This window comes from Lipotes vexillifer, unplaced genomic scaffold (genome assembly GCF_000442215.2).
Source record: "Lipotes vexillifer unplaced genomic scaffold, Lipotes_vexillifer_v1.1 scaffold150, whole genome shotgun sequence".
Taxonomy (NCBI): domain Eukaryota; kingdom Metazoa; phylum Chordata; class Mammalia; order Artiodactyla; family Lipotidae; genus Lipotes; species Lipotes vexillifer.
The window spans coordinates 6,590,386-6,607,988 of record NW_006792921.1 but is presented as its reverse complement, the minus strand read 5'-3'; the positions used below and the strand labels follow the sequence as shown (position 1 = coordinate 6,607,988).

The window sequence follows — 17,603 nt, the reverse complement described above, 5'->3', positions numbered from 1 at the left end:
GGGAAAGACAAAAACCTAAGTGATAATTTTTATGTTCATTGTATATGAAATGAAATGAGAAGGAACAGGCCAGTGAAGGCTGTAAAGAGAGGGACAATAAGAGAGTGAAGTTGTGACTTTGGGTAGAGGACATAAGAATGTAGTTTGAAATCTTTCACAGTGGACTTGCAGTTGTCTCTGCATTTCACACAGATATACAAAGAATCTCTCTGAAAAGTTGTTGAAAGATACCAGCAAGTGTAGAAAGGGGAGCGTCTGAGGATGTCTTTCACAGACCCCAGATGGAGAAACTGTTCTTTTATTCCAAATTCTTAAGAAGCACAGAAGTCTTACATGTCAATAAGAGAACACACAGACACACACCCATAAGTTACATGCCATGAAAGGAAATAAGGAGACCTTTGTTGATCCCTGTTCGCTTACACAAATCTTAGTTTGGTTAAGCATCTCAAGACCATTTTCCTGATTTCAGCTCCTTTTCACGGCTTTCTTTCCCTGGGCACCCAGGTGCACAAATGCGACGGTGATCTTTACAAAACATCAACAACAACAACAACAAAAAACCTCTCGCTCACACAAAAGCCCACCTTGTAAATGAATGGAATATTAACGACTACCTAATAGTTGCACCGTTGGCAGAGGGCGAAACTGAACACTGACACAGCTATTTCTACAGATTGCCAGTGAAGCCGTAGCAGCTCAAGGAGAAACGCACCTACTGTATGTGAAAGGCTGGTGCAGATTTTTTTCCTATCAGTCTAACCTTCTGTGTTGATGCATGAATGCTGGTACCCACTTACAGGGATGCCAGATGATCAGTGCAGAATGAAGGTCCCAAGAGAGAGGATCACATGGTTCTCTCTGCCCTGTGACGTCACTAGCAGATGGCATGGGTACCAGCTCTGGCAGTTGGCATCAATGTCACTTTTTAGAGATCAATGAGATAGTGCAGATACACACAGATCTAGAGACTTCAGGAGACGATGCGACACTCAGCCTGAAAAGATGTGGAAGATCCAAAATGAAAACTGATTATTGAATGAAATTAAAACCTAAGGTAATATAAATAAAGATATACTTCAATTGATGCTGGCTTTGCATGCAAGTATTTAAAGATACAGTGTCACTGTCTTATAGTATTTATATGGTCTTTTGTAACTTCTTATCATATTTCATTCTTATGATGTAATTATCACATACTTTCATGGCTATTATGTAACTGCAAGTATGTGGACATTATTAAGAGTTTGCGTGTGTGTGTTTGTGTGTGTGTGTGTGTGTGTGTGTGTGTGTTGAGGGAGCTGGAGATTGTTAAATTAAAAAGTCTCTGTTTTAACATGCCTATTTGTTTGAAGACTTTAGATGAAAATACTTGCTGCTTTGCCAAACGAAAGCCAAAATTGCATTTGAAACACAAATTATTTTCCCCTTTCATTCGGGATTCTGAATACACGTGCACAATTGCAGTCAGAATCCTTGGACCGTTCCTGTCAGATATTAGCTAGAGGGAGACTTCTGTGCCTCGTAGAACAAAAACACTACGAGAGTGTTTTTTGTCAGATGATTTGAACAGCAGTAAACAGACAATTACACTGAGGAAAATTTAAAATAGAAAAGCAGTCTCAATATTTTTCTTGACTTAAAATAATGCCAGTGATTTTTGAAATTTATTTATAGAGTTTATCCCAAATTAGCCTAACCTCCCCCTCGCTGTTTTTGGGGACGGGTGGGGAAAGAGTGCTCTCTTACATGTTTCTTTAAGGATCACAAAGAAAGCAGTTTTTAAATTGGCTCTGATGGATCTTTTCTTTAAATTTGTGTATTCCAACAGCCACTTATCTAAGTTCACAGTTATATAATACAGCAAATAAAGTTAAGGCTTATTTTCTTTCTAAAAAACAAATCTCCACAAATTTGTCAGCTAATGGAGAGGTAGCATTTTTTATTTTAAAATCTGGTGCCTCTTCTCATTTTGCACTCAGGGGAATTGGAATGAATGAAATTCTGCATTGCTATATCATGTTTTGCATTTGTTTGAATTTCACTGCCCTTTTCCTGCATTAAAAATCAGTTTAAAATCAAAGAGAAATGGAGGTGGTGGTGGTATTACAATAAATACTTCCTGTTTTATTTTCTTTTGATAATTTGGTATAAATTAATCCTATTGCATGTGTCATTGTTTTCTTTAATAATTACTAGGCTGCACAAACTCAAAAATTTTATTTAATGTAAAAATCAGTCTTTTTCTCATGTTTTTGTATTCTTATGATTAAGTCATTGAATATGCTTTAAGTGTATAAACTTTAAAAATGAAAACACTTTAAATATTGTGCTGGCATTTTTTCAGGTAATTTAAGATTAGAGAACCATGTTAACACTACCGTTTGATGAGTCAGTTGTAATGCCAGAATCCCAGATGTGCAGAAAGTTTTCTAGAGAATGCGAGGACCAGAAGCAAATTAAGAAACCAGAAAGCTTTTCCAAACAGATTGTCCTTCGAGGAAAGAGCATCAAAAGGGCCCCTGGAGAAGAGACTGAGAAAGAAGAGGAGGAAGACAGGGAAGAGGAAGATGAAAATGGGTTGCCCAGAAGGAGGGGTCTTAGGAAAAAAAAGACGACCAAGCTCCGACTGGAGAGGGTCAAGTTCAGGAGACAGGAAGCTAACGCGCGCGAGAGGAACAGGATGCACGGCCTCAACGACGCCCTGGACAATTTAAGAAAAGTGGTCCCCTGTTATTCTAAAACCCAAAAACTGTCCAAAATAGAAACTTTACGACTGGCCAAAAACTACATCTGGGCACTTTCTGAAATTCTGAGAATCGGCAAGAGACCTGATCTGCTCACGTTCGTCCAAAACTTATGCAAAGGTCTTTCCCAGCCAACTACAAACTTGGTGGCAGGCTGCTTGCAGCTCAATGCCAGGAGTTTCCTGATGGGTCAGGGTGGGGAGGCGGCACACCACACAAGGTCACCCTACTCTACCTTCTACCCGCCCTACCACAGCCCTGAGCTCACCCCTCCCCCGGGGCATGGAACTCTTGATAATTCCAAGGCCATGAAACCCTACAATTATTGCAGTGCGTATGAATCCTTCTATGAAAGCACTTCCCCTGAGTGTGCCAGCCCTCAGTTTGAGGGTCCCTTAAGTCCTCCGCCAATTAACTATAATGGGATATTTTCCCTGAAGCAAGAAGAAACCTTGGACTATGGCAAAAATTACAATTACGGCATGCATTACTGTGCAGTGCCACCCAGGGGTCCCCTTGGGCAGGGTGCCATGTTCAGGTTGCCCACCGACAGCCACTTCCCTTACGACTTACATCTGCGCAGCCAATCTCTCACCATGCAAGATGAATTAAATGCAGTTTTTCATAATTAATGAGGAAAGTGAAAGTAAACAGTGGTCATTCACCTCCCCCTTCTGATTAAGACAAAGCAAATGCTTGTGGGCTGAGTAATAGGCACAACTCTAGCTAAGGTGTTTACTAGTTTCTGGAGTGTGTTTCAACTATTGTGAGAATTTTCTATGTAATAATAAATCTCTTTTCCTATGAGAACTTCTTTTCCTTTCCTTTTGTCTGTAAAGCACTGTGATTCTGTTTCTACTGGAAGGTTATTTTTTTCATGTTTTATTTTCTTTTCAATTCACTTAATTTGTTTGAACAAGGTGTCTAAGAATATATACTGTTGAATAAAGACATGCACACAGCATAAGTCAGTGTCTACTTCAGTTGTACAGTAATTATAAAAATGCATGTGATTAAAAATAAGATGAATAAAATGATGTGTTTATAATTATTAGGAATTTATATATAATGTATCTCTGAAAAATTGAACATTTTAAATATCGAGAATAACACTAAGCTGACAATGATATTGGAAGATGCATCTGAGGGTGTACAACAGTATAAAAAGCTATGCAACTTTCTTTTTATTAAGGACGAGTCTAAATGCATTCGATCGGTAACTATTCCTCTTCAAGGATTTGCAGCTGGGGCAACATGATATTTGGGTAGGTGCTGTCATAATTTTGGAATAATTATATCAATCCTAAAGAAAAAATTTTCAGCACTTGTTTTGTGTTGTTCAGAAATTATCTGTACAGGTTTGTTATCACAATGTATAATTGTGGTTTTCCACCCACATTTTTAAAGCAATTAAACATAGATATTTCCACTCGTAAAGGACATCTATTAGCTGTGATATTTTTGCATGATACTTATTATTTCCTGGTACACAGCTGGTTTCTGTCTCCAACACTCCCTCCTCCCCATTTCAGACATAGTTCTGGATTTCAAAACCAGGCGAGATAAAACAAATTTCTTAAACAAAATGGCCAAAGTGCTTACAAGAAATTTTTCTTTCTTTTTTTTTTTTTTAAGTATCTTAAATGAAAGAAGAGGCGCCCATGAGGGTTAAACATCCTGGGGAAACAATGATAAATCCTGGTAACCTTCAGCTCGCGCCGAAATTCGGTGGCAAATTTCCAGCAAACACCAGAGTGGATGTTAAAACTGGAAGGTTTTACTCTGTGCCGTTTAAATAAGTCTGGCCGATTAGAGGCTAAATTCTGTGTGAGTATAAGTTTAAACCCTACTTGAATAGCGCAAAGGAGCTCACCCTCTTAAGCAGAACTGAGACTCTTCTAAGATAAAAATCAAGGTGGCAGTGACCTCACTCCAGATGCCCTCGTGCGCAGGTTGCCTCCAGGGGGAAGATGGGGACAGCTGCGAAGGCTGGTGAGGCCAGTAGAAATGGGTCCACCGATGGCGGGACCGCGCGGTGCTGGGTGGGCCGAGGCAGGGGGTCCGCGCTCCACGGCTGCGCCCACGCTGCCCACTTGTGCGCCCCGCGGGCATCGACTGAGCGGGCGCAGGCCCGAGGGCGCCTCGCAGCTGACGCGGGGAGGAGGTGGAGGCGGCTTCCCGTCGCCTGCAGTCAGCCGGGCTCAGGGACACGGGCTGCACTGCCCGGATCCCGCCCGCAGTGGGCGCCCTGGGGCCCGGGGGCCGCGGCTCTTGCTCCGGCCTTGCAGGCCGGGGAAGACACTTCACCGCGGGGGGAGCGGGCGCGCCCGGCAGACCCTGCCCCGAACCGGGGAGGAGGCGGCCTCTTGGTGGCCAGGCCCCGAGGGGTGGGAAAGGGGTCGCCCCATCACCCGTGCTGTCTGCCACGATGGGGGACGCGCGGCGGCGGCAGCTTCAGTTTGCCCAAGTTCGGCTAAAAGCTGCCCCGTCCTGCCCCTCCGCGGCTGGCGGGGCTTCGTGAGCCGAGGCCGAGAGACTCAGCGTCCCCCGTCCCTCAGCTCCCCCTGCCTTAAGCGCCCGGCCCTGTGGCGCGCGCGGCCGCCGCGCTCCGAGGGGCAAGGGTGCCAGCAGCTGCTGGCGCGGGACTCGGTGGGTGACGGACGCGCCCTTCTAAGCGGGTGTGTTAACACCTGCGCATTCACACCCCGCGAGGGCCGGGGCGGAGGAGTCGGGAAAGAGGAGGCGGTGTGCCCTCCAGGGATAGAGAGAAGTCTGCCTTAGGTAGAGAGCCGCCTGTCCCCTCTCTGTCGCCGACACGGGAGTGACTCGTGGTTGCTTCGTCCAATCCGCGCCCAACACCTACCCTCCCTGGGACTGTGTCCAGGATTGCCGGGCCTCGTTAAGGCCCCTCAGATGCTGAGAGTCAGATCTTTGCTCACCCTGGCTGAGCAAAGAGCACGAAAGTGAGGAAGCACCAGGAACTAGAAGAATCTGTTGTGTTTGGTTTAAATAATAATAATAATAATAAAAAAGAAAACTAAGGCAGTTCTGTTTGGTCATTAGAATAGGTGCGGCATTCCCACACCCTTGCTCCAAGGTGACCCACACTGCGCCTGCTCAGTGTCTTGTTGGTCCAGACAACCTTTGAAAACCGCAGTCTTCCGAGGGTAACAAACTCATGTTGGGACTAGAGATTGCAACAGGAGCTGCATTCTCCTGTCTCCCTTCTGGCAATATGGGAGAGCTGCGAAGAAAAGCAGCTGGCTGAATGTCTGGGCAAGAAGCAAACGTTCAGAAAAAGCATCTCATCTCAGAGCTTTGTTCGTAAGGAATTCAAGCAAGAGTGGGATTTTTAGGCACAGACCCTAGAGATAATGAAATTTCTTCCATAATCTGGATGCACAAATCTGATGTGTGCTCTCTCCTTCAGTGGACTGATAGAATCAGGGTGTGTGGGACTGATCCCTGTGGCTTAATTATCCTTCAGATCCCACTGATGACCTCTGGCATGGGAATCACCCAGCTGCCACCTTTCCACTCACCAAGGACAGAGTGTCAGTTCTCTTCCCCAACAGGGCCCTCCCTGTTCCTGGTTGACTACAACCCTGAGAAATCACATGAATTGTTCATTCATATACCAACATCACAGATGCAATGCATTACAGAATCCTACCTCTTAAGGTATCGCTCCAATGGAAGAGGAAATACTAAAGAATAGAGAGCACAATTGATCAGGAAGGCTTGGAGTCGGACAGATTTGGGTCAAAATCCGCCTCACTGCTAACCTCTTATTGCAGCCTCAGTGAGATAGTACACAGCACCCAGAAGGCTTGAGGTCAGGACACCTTAACTCCTTGCTCTCTTCCTGACCTCATGCTTCCCTTACCTCCCAGCATGACAGGATGAGAGGTATTTCTATTTTCTGAACCCTTTTAATAAGTAATGCCTTTCAAATTGATTAAGCATCTCTTCTTTTTAGCTGAGTTATGTGAATCTCATATTTAATCTCAGGATTAGTATGTGTGTGTGTGTGTGTGTGTGTGTGTGTGTGTGTGTATTATGTAAGTGGCCTCAACAAAATAAAGATGTATTTCACACTCATTTAAAAGAAGTGGTAGATAAAGTAGGACTTGTATGGCTGTCCAAAGGCACCAGAGGCCTAGGTTCCTTCTACCTTTCTATTCCTCTAACCTTAGTATGGGGCTTCCATTCTCAAGTTCACCTCATGGCCCAAGATAGCTGCTGGAGTTCTAGCCATTGTGTCCTCATTCCAATGAAGAAGAAGGAAAGAGGATGGCAAAAGAATGTCCCACCCACCTGATCAGACCCCTTTAGAGAATATTTATGAGAGCCCCACCCAATGACTTATACTTACATCTCACTGGCCACTTCTAGATTTCAGAGAAGCTGTAAAATATATCCTTTTTATCAGAGTATATTGCCACCTGGAATAAATTCAGGTCCTGAATATGTAAGAGGGAGAAAATGGATGTTGGTTAGGCACCTAGCAATCTCTGCCATGCCTCTCCTTCTAAACTCTGAAGCCTTGAGAGCTTTGGCCTCACCTTATACACTGTGAGGACCACTTCAGCAGTCTGCCTTGCACATCATAGGTGTTCAATATAGTTTTAAATTATTTAAAAAATCCTCATGACAGTTCAGGAGGGAAACGTTCCAGGGCATGTCTTCCATCTGTGTGCTCATGAGATACACTGCATATCAAACTTCAACCGGACCATTTCTGCAGTACATGCATCCTTCACTGATGCCCCTCAAAGGGTTGTCTTGATCACACTGATCTTTGTCTCCTCACACTGCACTGCTTCTGGCCTCCAAGATGACACTTTTGTGCCGCCCATGGCATCGCCTGCCTTAGAGAGTTCAGTCTGCCAGATAAGAGACCGTCTTAGCTTATTTTCTTTTTAGTACTGTGACCCCCATCCCTTCCCAGCTGTATGTGGCCAGGTTTGCTTACCTCTTTCCAAGACCAATGCCTTTAACTCTGCTGTCCACCAATTCCTTCCTCTCTCTGAGATCTTATACTTTTCCCAAGTATTCATTTTTCTGTTTCTACTATCTTTTCCCTCTTTGACTACATACATGCATGCTACCAAATGGTCTCTTTGGCTCCCCCAGCTTATAGATTCTATGTAGGTTTGTTCTTAAGTCCAGTCCTCTTTCTTCCCATGCAAAATGCAAGACCTCAAGCCTCTCGTTTTCTGTATTTTGAAGGCATGGAAGGAAAGGATTTCATCTACCAATCCTGGTGCTACCTGTGCCTTTTCTCAGTCATGTCCCCATGCCCAGGCTGCCCATGCCAATGCCACCTCCAATGAAGCATTGTGTGGCTGATGTTCTACTCTGTGGCCCACCTGGTGGCACCGGCCCGCCTTTGACCTCCATCAAATGTCTTCTGGGCATGTGTGCTCCCCCTTGAAACTGCTTTCTCTCTCTCATCACCTCTCTGCGGGTCTCTGGCTTATAACGAAAAACATGTTCATATTTTGAAGAGAGGGCAGAGTGCTCGAGCTCCTGATGAGGGTCTCTTGTTTTAATCACCCAGCCCTCTTGGTCCCAGGGCACTCAGCCACCCAGGGAGCTGGGTCAGGGTAGGTTCAAGCATGGCCTCCTGTTTTCTCAAAGCTACTGCAGCTTGTCTCCCCTTGGACCTGTTACTGAGTTGTTTTTGATGAATCTGAGACGTTCTGTATGTGTGGGGTATCCTCCCTTTCCAACAGGGACCCTATTTATTTATTTATTTTTTGCGGTACGCGGGCCTCTCACTGTTGTGGCCTCTCCCGTTGCGGAGCACAGGCTCCGGACGCGCAGGCTCAACGGCCATGGCTCACGGGCCCAGCCGCTCCGCGGCACGTGGGAACTTCCCGGACCGGGGCACGAACCCGCGTCCCCTGCATCGGCAGGCGGACCCTCAACCACTGCGCCACCAGGGAAGCCCGGGACCCTATTTATTAATCAGGCTTCCAGTGGAAACCCAAAGTAGGACAAGGTTCAGGTTCTTCCTTTGAGTAACGCTATACCAGGAGCATAGGAAGGGGAGGGTCTATACCCTGCCCTCTCATACTAAAGTATATAACATGATGCTCTAATCTTGGCAGAGACCCAGCCGTGTGTATAAGACTTTCTCCCCAAATTGGAGACCCCAAACCAAAACAACAAAACACCCTCTTCTTCACTCTAAAGCCCCACCTAGACTTTTGCTCCCTTCCCTTCCTAAGCAAAGTTCTTCAATAGGTACTTGACAAGGAGTGTTTCACCTTCTTTAGCACCTGCTCTCTTTAATCTGCTGTAGTCCTTCCCCCACCTCTACAATCTGAGGCTGCATATGTTTTAATATTTTCTCCCGAGATACCGTTTTAACAAAGCACACTGATGTTTCAAAAGAAAGACCTCTTCCCCAGCTGACAGGAAGCAGCCGGGGTCTTCACAGTCGAGCACTGGCCCCAGTGCGCAGGGCACCTCCAGGAGAAGGGGCAGCGGGAGGAAAAGGTGTGGCTCCACCTGCTGGTTGGGGGCGTGGGTTACATGGCAAGGAAGGAGGCAGACGTCCCGGGCTGGTGGCAGGGAGGGGAGGGAAGGAGGGAGGGAGACAAATAAATAAATAGATGATAGATAGATAGATAGATAGATAGATAGATAGATAGATAGATGATAGGAAAAAGAAAAAAAAAGTGCGTAAAAACCACTGATAAAAAGAATTGGGATATCAGGTTGGAAAATTTGACTAGAGATCTCATCTCATACAAGGCCCTGGGTGCCCAATAAGGGGATACGGAAGATGATCCAAGGGTGTTAGGTCTGAGGGCCCAACTTTGTCCAGTTATGTCCATCAGCTTTGTGCCCCTGGGCAAGTAACACGACCTTGCAGGTTCTTAGTTTCTGGTAAAATAAGGATCATACAAAGTATCATGCTTTCTTGATGTCGAATGATTGTTATTCAATCCCTATTCTCTTTGCTGTCTCTCTCGCTGCCCCTGCCCTCCCAAGCTATCGTGGATTTTCTCACACTTTCTTAACTATTCTTCTGTCTGCTTTACAAGCCCTCCCTTCTCTTACCTTTCCTCAGCCCTTTGCACGTCTTCGTTGTCTTGTAGAGTCCAATTCTCCGCCTCCTGTCCCCTCAATATGAGAACTACCAGACCTGCACTTCAGCCCACCAAACATCTTCACCTGGATATCCCATTGTCCTCTAAAACTCAACGTGTCTATAATGAAACACTTTCCAAAACACTACCCCCTCCTTCCAGCCTTATCTAGAACATTTCTGAAACTTCCCATGAATAAACTCTCTGAGCCTTCTCTGGTTAAATGAGCATGAATGTGAAAAGCATTTTGTAAAAAAAAAAAAAAAAAAAAAGGTATTAAATATTTCTTATATTTCCTCCTTTTTCTGGCCATTGCCCTTTGAAGTTAGTCTCCAGGATCTGTTGATTTCCCCTTATCCCTTCACATCTTGACTAATTTACTGTCCTCCAAGCTAATCGCCCCCGTTCGCCCTTCCTCCTTCCAGCTAATTTCCCAAGGCCGGATTAATCTTCCCAAACTACTCCAACACACCAATCCCTTGGAGTAACACCTTTCACGGTTCTCATTTACTATCTGATAAATGATAAAATTTTTCATTGGTCTAAATTCTCCATATTAACAGTAAAAACAACTGCTGACATCATATAGGACTTTAGAATTTACAAAACACTTTTCACATATTCACCTTATTTACTCCTAGGAACTTATCATGGAAAAGTTGACTAGAGGTCTCATACAAGGCTCTGGGTGCCAGGTAAGGGGTAATAATTCCCATGATTCTTATTTTACTGGAAACAGAATCAGCAAAGTTGTGTCACTTGCCCCTGGGCACAGAGCTAATGGACATAGGTGGACAAAGCCAGTTCTCAGATTTTTGCCCCTTGGTTGGGCACCCAAGGCCTTATGTATGGAATGTCTAGTCCATTTTTCCAACCTGATATCCTGTTTCATTACACAAATGGTCCTCACTCACTTTTTTAAGAAAGCATCAGTACACTTTGTTCAAATGATTTCTTGGGAGCTAGTGTGCACATGAAAATGTTTCTGGCTTTGGTAAAGACAGGTGTGGTGAGCCAAGACCAAGACACCCCCATCCCTGCCCTAGCTCCTGAGATGTCTCTGAGGAGCAAGGGTAGACTTGCTGGAAACTTCTGCTCTACAGAAATACATCCCTGGTTAAGCCTGTTTACTGCATGTCCATCCTCCTTTGTGTCTTGCATTGCTCCACCTGTTTGAGATGTCCTCATTTCTATTCTTTACCATTTCAAATTCATGTGTCCTTTAAGGCCACCTCCTACATGAAGCCTCCCAGGTCCTTCTAGGCTAAAGTGATGTCATGCTGCTCTGAAGTCACAGCCCTATTGTTTCAATCACATAATTGTCAACTAAATTTTCACTGTCTAGATATTATGCTATATTCAAAATCTTATTTGGGCCATACATTGTTATTTAAGGTAGAGATTTGACTAACTTGTACACTCTATGTGAGCAGGGGCAATATTTAATCCTCTTTGTGTGTCTACAGGGCATGCACTTATTAAGTTCTTGATTCATTGATTGTAATTAGGGTTAGAAACTCTAGTTTGATTACAGGATAACCTCAATTCAAAGGCAAAGCAGCACAGACCTTTCATATCCAACAACTGACACTGAGCAACTGCATAAGGTTCAGATTTTCACCGTTAACGTGAGAATAATAACACATACGTCATAGGGTTGTGAAGATAAAATGCAATCATTTATGAAAAGTGATTAGCCCACTTCCTGATTCAAAGTAAGCAAGCAGCTGATGAAACCAGATATTATTTCTATTACTAATATGGTATAAACGTATTAACTCCTGCTAAATCTGAACAGTACGAATATTTTTCTAAGTGCAGGTTTGATCGAGGTTACACATTGTGATACAAATTTAGTCTAGTGAACTTAATATATTTTTAATAGAATGAAAAATAGAGTCCCTCATACGTAGTAAACGGAAGTACTAGTTCATCTGAAACTTTGCTTCAGCTACACACACACACACACACACACACACACACACACACATCACACACACACACACACACACACACACACACACACACACACGGTGCTATATATTTTACAACATCAAATGTCAAAAATGTTGGAAAGCCCCTGATCTGGAAGATATCTATGGTGGAATAAATGTATGAAAAAACCAGAGAACCCAAGCTCTGTATACACCTGCACACAATCTTGTGAACTGTATTACATCTTATGTCAGACCCCATCACAACAGAAAGGTGAGAATTCCCTGTATTCTCACCTGCCAATTTCCAGGGATGACTTTTATAATGTGACAAGAATTACCAAGATGCCACATCAGGGACCTTATTTCTCTCCAGAGTTTGAAAAAGGCAGTACTGCAATGAGAACTCTGAGGGAAAGTTGGTAAAGAACCAGCATCCTTTTAACGTCAGGAAGGGGAGGAGGACCCCAGTAAGTTCAGAGACTTTATATTGGAGTATAGTGTAAGAACAAAAAAGCCTTAAAGGACCCATCATAATTGCCTGCAAGAATCCAGTCAAGTCCTAGATTTGGAGGTCAGGATTCCCATGTTTTGCTCAGCAACAGAATCACCCACAGATTGTTTTTTGGAATACCAGTTCTCAGTTTCCATCTCCGCCTACTGATCCTTTGCTACCTCATTACCTGGTCCACATACGTTTCCGGAATGCCAACACCAGAGGTATTTCACATCACTAAACGATGAACACAATCTTTGGGGTGACAGATAAAGGCAAAAGAAAGAAAAACTGAAATATCTTTTCAGCTCTCAGCAAGATAGTTGGGTACAGACAATGGAAAAGAGGAGGAATTCCTGGTGCCATTAGTGTTTTTGTTAAAGAAGAAAGTAAAGTATAATATGAGTCACACTGGCCTTTGTGCAGCAGCCTTGGTCAGGAATATCACAGGTGTGTGATCTGCTGAGACACAAGGGTTGTTTTTCTTTCCAGCCTTTGAGCAGTCAGCACTCCCAACAAAAAGTTGGATAAACACGTAGAACACCTGAGATATGTCATTAGAGAGCAATGATTCCCAACTATTCTGGCATTCTTCCTGGTACACTTTTGAAATGCATCCACTCTCAAATCCCCCTTGATGAACATTCCGTATCTATTTCTTCTCAAAATACAATGGAAGTAAAATTAGTCATGAAGGATTTTTGTGTGTTTGTGTTAAGACATGACTTGAGATAACAGGGGACATCCTGGTGGATCCTGACCTGGGACTGTCACTCTTCTTTTGTGGTGGAAGAATCCAGACTTGCTGTAACCCTGGGAACATTAAATACAGATTTCCTCATGGAAGTGTCTTAAAAGCAGTGCCGTGGATTCGTAATTAGGATGGTGGGCTTGTCGTAATGGAAAAATTGGTCTTTGTGCATGTTCTCCAAGACCCTCTCCCAGACTTGGAAAATAAAAGAGATATCCCCCAACGAATTTTTAAAATTTTATTCTCTACTGCATCTGGAGACTTGCAAATTCCCATTGGGTGACTATGCAAGGGGGTCCCATGTCACATCAAAGAGGATCTAGACAGGAATGTAGACTGGAGAGCACCCCTGGAGAACTGGAATTGTGGGCAAAAAGGAATATGTACCAGATCCTCACTTTCCTAGTTAGATATTTCAGGGCTCTATAGACATATATTTCAATTAGTTTGTGACACAATGGCCAATGAAAGAGGAATGGAAATATTACCAACCTTCCTTATAAAACACTAGGGCAATAATTTGGCAATTGCTCTGTGCCTTCATAAAAACCACAAAATAATGGGTCTTAGCCTTCACCTTTTCCGTCTCAACAGGAGGGAAAAGTGGAGGATTCAATGAGAGGAGTTGTTCATTCAACAATTATTTATTGTGTCCCTACTCTGATGAGTCCTTCACTGTGCTGGGCAGTGAGGATAGAGTGACATAGGAGGAGACAAGCTCCCTGGTCTCCTGGAGTTTCTGGTGTGGTGAGGATGCCCATGTGTCCTTCACCCAGGTAAGAGGCTCTTCAGTAGAGCCACCCTGCGCCACGTGATGCAAAGAGGGTGCCGGGAAGAGGGTGGACACAGTGGTGAGCAGGCTAGGCGTGGTTCCTGCTCTCTTGGATCGTGAATAATCAAGGCCAAAAGAGCACCCATTCATTCAACAAATATCTATTACTAGACTGCTATTCTTCAGAAACTACATTAGGTGTGAAGACATAAAAATGGAAAAGACACTACTCTCCAAGAACAGGGAGTCCAAGACAGAAGAAAGATATTTAGACAAATATAAATTAATAAATCAAAAACTTTAGTGGAGAGGACACAAATGGTTCAGTTATGTTTAAAAGGTTCAGTGGCAGCTCTCTAAGTCTGGAGTTGGGGAGACATGCCTGAGCTGCAGTTGTAGACTTGGAGGTATGAATGGACTCAAACCCAGAGTGTGGGGTGTGAATAGAAAAGAAGCGTAAAACCAGAGGGCTGATGGTTAATATTACTCCAAGTACAGTCACCTCCAGTGTTAAATATTCCACAGGATAAATTCTCTGTTTGTATTTGCAGTTATTATCCCAGATTCCTCTCAAAATTACTGCAGGACATGTAGCATAACTGTACCAAACCAGGCCTTTGATTTCTGGATAGGATTACTAAGGACCATGCAGACAAATTAAAACATGGTTCCTAATTACAAGATATTGGAACAATATTGCTCTAAAGTTTTTTAAAGTTCTTTGTTGTAAAGTTCTGTGTCATTAAATCAGATGGTAACAAGAAAAGGCCAAAACTGACCACTCTACACCATTCTATCATTTAAGCTGAACAATCAATTTAGGAAGTGACTGGAGTGATTTTTTTTAAACTCTCTAACCATCAGTATCTTTATTTGCAATTGTGAGAACCATAGCAATTACTTGGTAGCATTTAGGGGAAGATTTAATTAGATATTGTATATAAATTACTCAGCATGTCTGGCACATAGTGAGTACTCAATAAGTATTATTATTTTTTTGAATTTTATTTTGTTTATTTTTTATACAACAGATTCTTATTAGTTATCTATTTTATACATATTCGTGTACATATGTCAATCCCAATCTCCCAATTCATCCCAGCACCACCAACACCCCCCCCCAGTAATATTATTATTATTTGTGAAGTGGTTGAACATTTTTGATGATAAAATTCCAATTACTCACATGCAGATTACCCATAGCAATATTTTTTAAGTACCGGCTAGTTTTCTCTTTTCTATCTCCTCCATTCATCGCCAGTCTGTGTTACTCAGGGAAGGCCAACTAATTTTAATATTATCTGGTATCGAATATAATTGGGAAGAAAAATCTGTAGCCAAAACAATACATTTTTAAACTCACATATAAACATTCATTGTATTATTTGCGAGTGTAGATTTTTCATACCACTATTCCCTATTGTCAGAAGTCTCCTTTGACGTGGAGCCTAAGAACACAGGGAAGACATAAGCCATCTGACTTAGCTGTGACCCCGTTCCCCACCCGAAATAATAGAGCTGAGAATACTTCCCACGGAAGAGAAAGGAAATGAATAGTAATGAATTTATTGAAACTGTTACATGACCATGACCATGTTATACTTCTGTACATTGTTTCATCTTATATATTCCTCCCAACAGTGCAGGGAGATGAGTCTGGTATGAGAATTTCATTTTTCAGACAAAGATTGAGGTTTAGAGCAGTGAAGCAACTTGTCCAAGTGATAAATGGTGGACCTGGAATTCAGCCAGATCTGCCTGACCTGCAGCCTCACAATCTCTGTATGAACCTCTTTCTCTCCCAGAGAATTACAGCAGCTCAATTTAATGAGGCTTCTTCAAGGCAGGTCTCAACCTACACACTTTACATGTACTTTCTCATTTAATCCTCCCAACGACCTGGGGGGCATATCCTATTATTAGCCCCCTCAGGAAACTGAGGCACAAAAACTAGCTCCGGGTCACACAGTTAAGAAGCGCTGCGATGAAAATTCAATCCAAGGGAACCCACACTCTCCGCCACCAAACTAAGACATTTAAGACAACCAACCAAAATCTTCAAAGCTGTGCACTGACATGAAAGCATGATTAGTTTCAATCGGGCAGGGGAGAGAAAAATGATAAGCTATATGATAAAGACAAATCACCTATAAAATAGGGGAAAAAATACTTGCAGCAATTCAGTTCCCACCTGGCTGTACCAGGAAGGTAACTGTTACTGAGTAGTAATACAGCCATTGTTTATCAACCCAGGTGTCCGGCTGGAGCAAAATCATTTTCTCTCTAAAAATTTGGTGTTAGGGGAAATAGAAAATTAACTCTTAAGCTTTCAAAATGATGATCTAGCATTCCTTAAAAGTCTACAAATTTGTTCCTAAATGTATTTAAATCTTACCAGCGAACATGATGCTTGGTTATTAAAAAGTAATTCCAGAGAAATTAGCTTGCAGCTACAAAATTAATATAATTCATTTATTACTTGCAGCCACAAATCAAGATGTTGTTAACACTGCTACACACAATTTAATGTGCACAGTAAGTTTCCATATGGCTTGAATTTTAGGTCTCTGGTCACTCCATTGAATCATTTCCAGAAGAGCCCAGCATGTCTAGTCGGAGGGTGCTTGACCTAACCAGTGTGAAGCTTTGACTTTCAAACTATGTAATTAGAGGTTTGCTTTATTTCTTATTTTTATCGTATTAAACAAATATGTTTTAAAATATATAGGCTTATTACTACATAGAGATTTAGTGATGGAGAAAAACCAAAAGCACCCAGTCTCCACTGCTAGCCGAGGCTCATCTATTTTTCCTGGTTCCCCACTTCCTTTTTCTTTTTACTGTTTTTCCTTAGAAGATGAAGGACAAGGAATAGACACACACACACACACACACACACACACACACACACACACACACACCCCTAGCTGATTTAAGAACGCTGAGATAAAAGAGTTGTTCAGAGTTTCAACTTTCTTCTTCATGATCCCGCCAGAATGATACGTCATCTGGGTTTCACAGCTAGGTTTCATGCCTCCATTAAAAGGAGCTCAAGTTCCCTAATGAATGAGATACACAACTTGCATCATATGCTCCATGAGAAACAAATATTTTAATTGTACTTCATGTCTCAGGCCTAAAAGAGAGCAATCAGCCCAAGGAGTAGGGAATATGTCTCTCACCTGTATTTTCCTTTAGTGTTTCGTTTTCTTGGGAACTTGTGTCTCCACAGAGCCCCTCAGGGTATTTTGTGTGGGCAACTGCTTTTCTTCCTTAGTCATTCCCACCATGAAGCCTGGTTGTCAGATCAGACAGATCAACCACTTTCCTTCCAGAATTTGTCCTGGAAAGGATCTCTTCATCCATCGTGATGTAGGCTCTGCTTTAGTCACTCCATTTCATCCTGTAAGTCTTGCCAAATTCTTTTTACTGCCACTTTCAAAAGTTAAACTGACAAGAGAAACCTATGATTCAGAAAAAAAAATTAGTGACAGAGATTTCTCAACTTTATATTTGGCAATTGCACATTTTTGCTTCTGTTATTTACATGAGGGGTGGGTGATACAGGGGGGGAGGAAGACAGGAGCTGAGAATACAAAAAGGCAATATGCATTGGCTCTGATTCATACCAAACAACGATGCTCTCACAAGAAAGGGGAGCAAGGTTACAAGAGGGAAACGACCCCAAAGGGTTTCTATTCTCAAACTGATGCAAAGGTACACATCTTTGTAAAAGACTTATGGGTTTTGATCCTAAGCTACAAAAAGTGGAGAAATTAGAAAAGAAACATTCTATAAAG

The 17,603-nt window shown here is 42.8% G+C and overlaps 1 protein-coding gene across 1 annotated transcript; it reads left to right on the top strand.

Annotated features, from left to right (window-relative positions):
• Positions 1 to 725: 725 nt before the first annotated feature.
• Positions 726 to 4,184, top strand: NEUROD6 (neuronal differentiation 6). The gene is made up of 2 exons (XM_007466115.1): positions 726 to 1,057; positions 2,348 to 4,184. Exon 2 carries the CDS (start codon positions 2,369 to 2,371, stop codon positions 3,377 to 3,379), a length of 1,011 nt encoding a protein of 336 aa, XP_007466177.1. The 5' UTR covers positions 726 to 1,057; positions 2,348 to 2,368; the 3' UTR covers positions 3,380 to 4,184.
• Positions 4,185 to 17,603: the final 13,419 nt, after the last annotated feature.

Coding starts and splice junctions, on each gene's coding strand:
- NEUROD6 (XM_007466115.1), top strand. CDS start 2,369: ATGTTAACACTACCGTTTGATGAGTCAGTTGTAATGCCAGAATCCCAG.